Here is a 3172-nt window from a genome sequence, read left to right as displayed (position 1 = left end):
CCTGCCTCTCCTCAGTGGGCTCAGCTGCTGCTGCAGGGGAGCTCGGGGGGCACAGGCACAGCTGGAACGAGCGGCAGCTGCCCTTGACTGTGCAGCTGGAGGGAGCTGTGGGTCAGCACCCAGACTGCCCCTCCCAAAGAGACCTGGAGTTTTTTATCACTGAACCAGGACAGGCTGCAATGCGTGATGCAGATGCCCTGAGCCGCCCCAGCTCGGGCACTGCAGTAATTCACGTATTTCCTGTAGCCAACATCACCTCAACCTCTATTGCTGTAGCTGGAGTGCCATGGCAGGGGCTGGGCAGGGGGAGGAGATGCCAGGAGGATGCTCCCCAGCCTTCCCTGCAGCTCCTCTGTCACAAAGCAGCTGTCAGGCCTTGACAGCCTCCTGGCGAAAGGAGAAATGCAAATACTTTTGCCTGGACATCGACGTAATGCTAGTGGTAGCACACTGTAAGAATTCAGCAAGACTAGGAACTACAGCTGACATCGGCATTTAACACGTTTTCAAGAATCGTAAGAGGGATCTTGAGGCTTAAAACTTCACTCCTCTGCCCCTTAAGGTTTTACTTTGCTTCTTGAGTGTTTAGGGCTATGTCCTATTGTCTTCGAAGAGATGAGATTTGAGCCTTCCTGGTCTTCACCATCTCTCTTGACATTATCAAATACTCCTTGAGGGAAAACCTCCATCTCCCAGAAATGCGGGGAGGAAAGAAGAAGCAGAGGAAGTCTCTTGTGCTGTGCATGATCCCACATCACAGCCCCCTTCTTCCTCATAGGAAAAATAATCACTGCACAGTGGACTCCTTAAATCACTAGATTTTAATAGCCATATAAATCCTTTGTGTACAGCAATCTGTGGCATACGAGAAACCACGTCGATACCCAACAACTTTTTTTGGCTTTTGCCACATAAAACTATCAGCAACTTTTTTCTTTTTTTAAATCAACTCTCGTAGTAGAAACAATAACCAAGCAATTAACAGCAAATCTCTGATTTTCTAAAAGAACAACGTCTCTTCTCTTAAAAAGAGCAGAGAAGCTGATGGGGAGTTTCAGATATCTGTACAGATTGGGGTACTTCAGAAAAACGGTGAGAAGACGGCTGTCAGCACCGCGAGCGTGCACACCCGGTCTGCGGGGGTGCTGCAGCACCCGGTGTTGACCCCTGAGGAGGGCTGGGGGTGACCAAGGGGTGACGGCCGCCTGTTGCTCTGCCTTCAAGAGCACGCGCTGCCTTGCCCTCCAGCAGCCCCGGGTCCTGCCGAGATCAGGCGCAGCCCTCTCCTCCTGGGACAAGCGGCGAGGAACCGCACGCGGGGAGGTGCAGGATCTGTCCCCGTACATCCCCTTGCAGGTGGCAAAGCGTAGCTTGTCTGCATTGCCCGTTTCTATCTGTGATTTCACCCGGTCAGGAGTTACAATCATCGAGAGGATGCACAAGCACGCTGTACCTTTCCACACCACCACCCAGCGCCTCACAGGCGAGCTGTCCCCCTCCTTGGTGCCCAGCCAGCCCAGGAGCCCGTACCCCTGTGCTACTTGCCAAGTCAGCCTGCTCCCACCCCTCGCGCCTGGTTTCGGTGATGTCGGCATTCACAGAATTCATGGAATTCATTAAGAAAATCATTATTTACATCAACGTGTTTTCAGCAGCGTACGTGGTAGAAGAGCTGAGACGAGTTCGCCGGAGTCTGCTGACTCGCACCTTGCCCACGGGTTTATTGCTGACTCCGGCTCAGGGACCGGTCACCCTGGGCGTTTCCATCCACAACGCGGCGAAGCTGCTGTCTGCACCCCAAGTTTTCCCTTGCTATGTTCACACCCGATGTTCAACCATCCCCTGGGCAAGGCGGGCTGTGCCTGGACGCCGTACCCTGGGCAATGTTAAGGCATTACATATACACAGGAGTTGTTCAGGGACTTAAAAAAACCCACTCTAAGTGTAAACGTTTTCACATGTACAGTCATTGGACTTCCACGCATGAAATTTTCTGTTGCTTTCTGCATAAATCACGAGTTAAGGAGCTACACAAAGAGCACTCGAGCAGGTGCCTGGAGCACTGGGGTTCTCGTACAGCACGGCAGCATGCAACATGACGGACTCTAAGTAGTAGAAATATTGTAAGTCTCAGACCAGGACGTTTCCTCCTTCCTACGCTTCTTAATAGTTTAGGTAAATGTCATTAACAACTACGCGCTGGTAACTCGGGGAAGATGGGTGGCGGCGTTGGGAGCTTCAGCACGCGGCATGGCTAGTGCTTGGTGATTTCAGCTCGTTCCTACGTTAAGCAGAAAAGGGAGAGATTCTGCTTCCGTTCTTGTACCTATGGAGGTTGCTCAATGACCCCTAGGCTGCTGTGCCGGCGGTGCTATAGGTTTAGGTATCAGTGATTCTGCCTTCCTCAGGGACTTTGGCACATTCACCCCGATTCATACAAGATCCCTGAGAACTTATCGAAGCTGGAGCACTCCACAAGCTCACGCCTGCTTCTTGTTGTTGTCCAAGCTGTGCAGCAGCGCCAGGAACTCCAGGATGAGGTTGGCCGTCTTGCGGGGCCGCTCCACCACCACCGAGTGCCCGCAGTTCTCCAGGATATACACGTGGCAGTCTGGGATAGCGTTTGCTAAAACACTGGCGCCAGAGACATCCAGGACCTAGACGGCAGGGGAAACAATAGTCACTCCGCAGGCACAGCGAGGTTTTGCTGGACACTGCAGAAACCCTGTTGGAGCTGCCTTCACAAGTGCAAGCGAGATGCTGAGCAGGGGTGCAGACACAGTCCCTGTGATGCCAGCTCCATCCTGTGGTACCCGTGCCAGGGGATGGGACAAGGAGGCTGCACGGTGCTGGCCTCAACATGTGGCAGGGAACTCTCTGATGCTTTTTGGCTGCTGGCTCAGTGCGAAGGGGTCATTGCAAGCAAACTCATGCACCTTTGCATTTACAGAGCCTTTCGTATGCCTGCAGCTTGCCTCCTTCCCCCCTCCCACTCCTCCCTCTGTAACCAGTAACCAGCCCTAGGAAACCCCGTGCCTTTGCCTCGTCGGCTGCCTAGGAACAGCACATCTCTCCCCAGTTCCCAGGACACTCTCTTTGCTGGTATTTATTCTTCTCCCCACCCCACGCCTGACAGTGCTGCCACCTGCCCCCCATCTGCCCCCTCGCCTTC

General features: G+C 53.5%; 1 protein-coding gene across 1 annotated transcript in view; it reads right to left on the bottom strand.

Annotated features, from left to right (window-relative positions):
- Positions 1 to 2478: 2478 nt before the first annotated feature.
- The window catches only part of ABHD6 (abhydrolase domain containing 6), an 8385-nt gene continuing 7691 nt past the window's right edge, over positions 2479 to 3172 (bottom strand). The window contains exon 8 of the mRNA XM_010142599.1: positions 2479 to 2657. Coding sequence (XP_010140901.1) covers positions 2481 to 2657 — 177 coding nt within the window. The 3' untranslated portion in view covers positions 2479 to 2480. The remainder of the gene's footprint in view (positions 2658 to 3172) is intronic.

This window comes from Buceros rhinoceros, unplaced genomic scaffold, assembly GCF_000710305.1.
Source record: "Buceros rhinoceros silvestris isolate BGI_N320 unplaced genomic scaffold, ASM71030v1 scaffold41418, whole genome shotgun sequence".
Taxonomy (NCBI): Eukaryota; Metazoa; Chordata; class Aves; order Bucerotiformes; family Bucerotidae; genus Buceros; species Buceros rhinoceros.
This window is presented reverse-complemented; position numbering and strand designations above follow the sequence as displayed.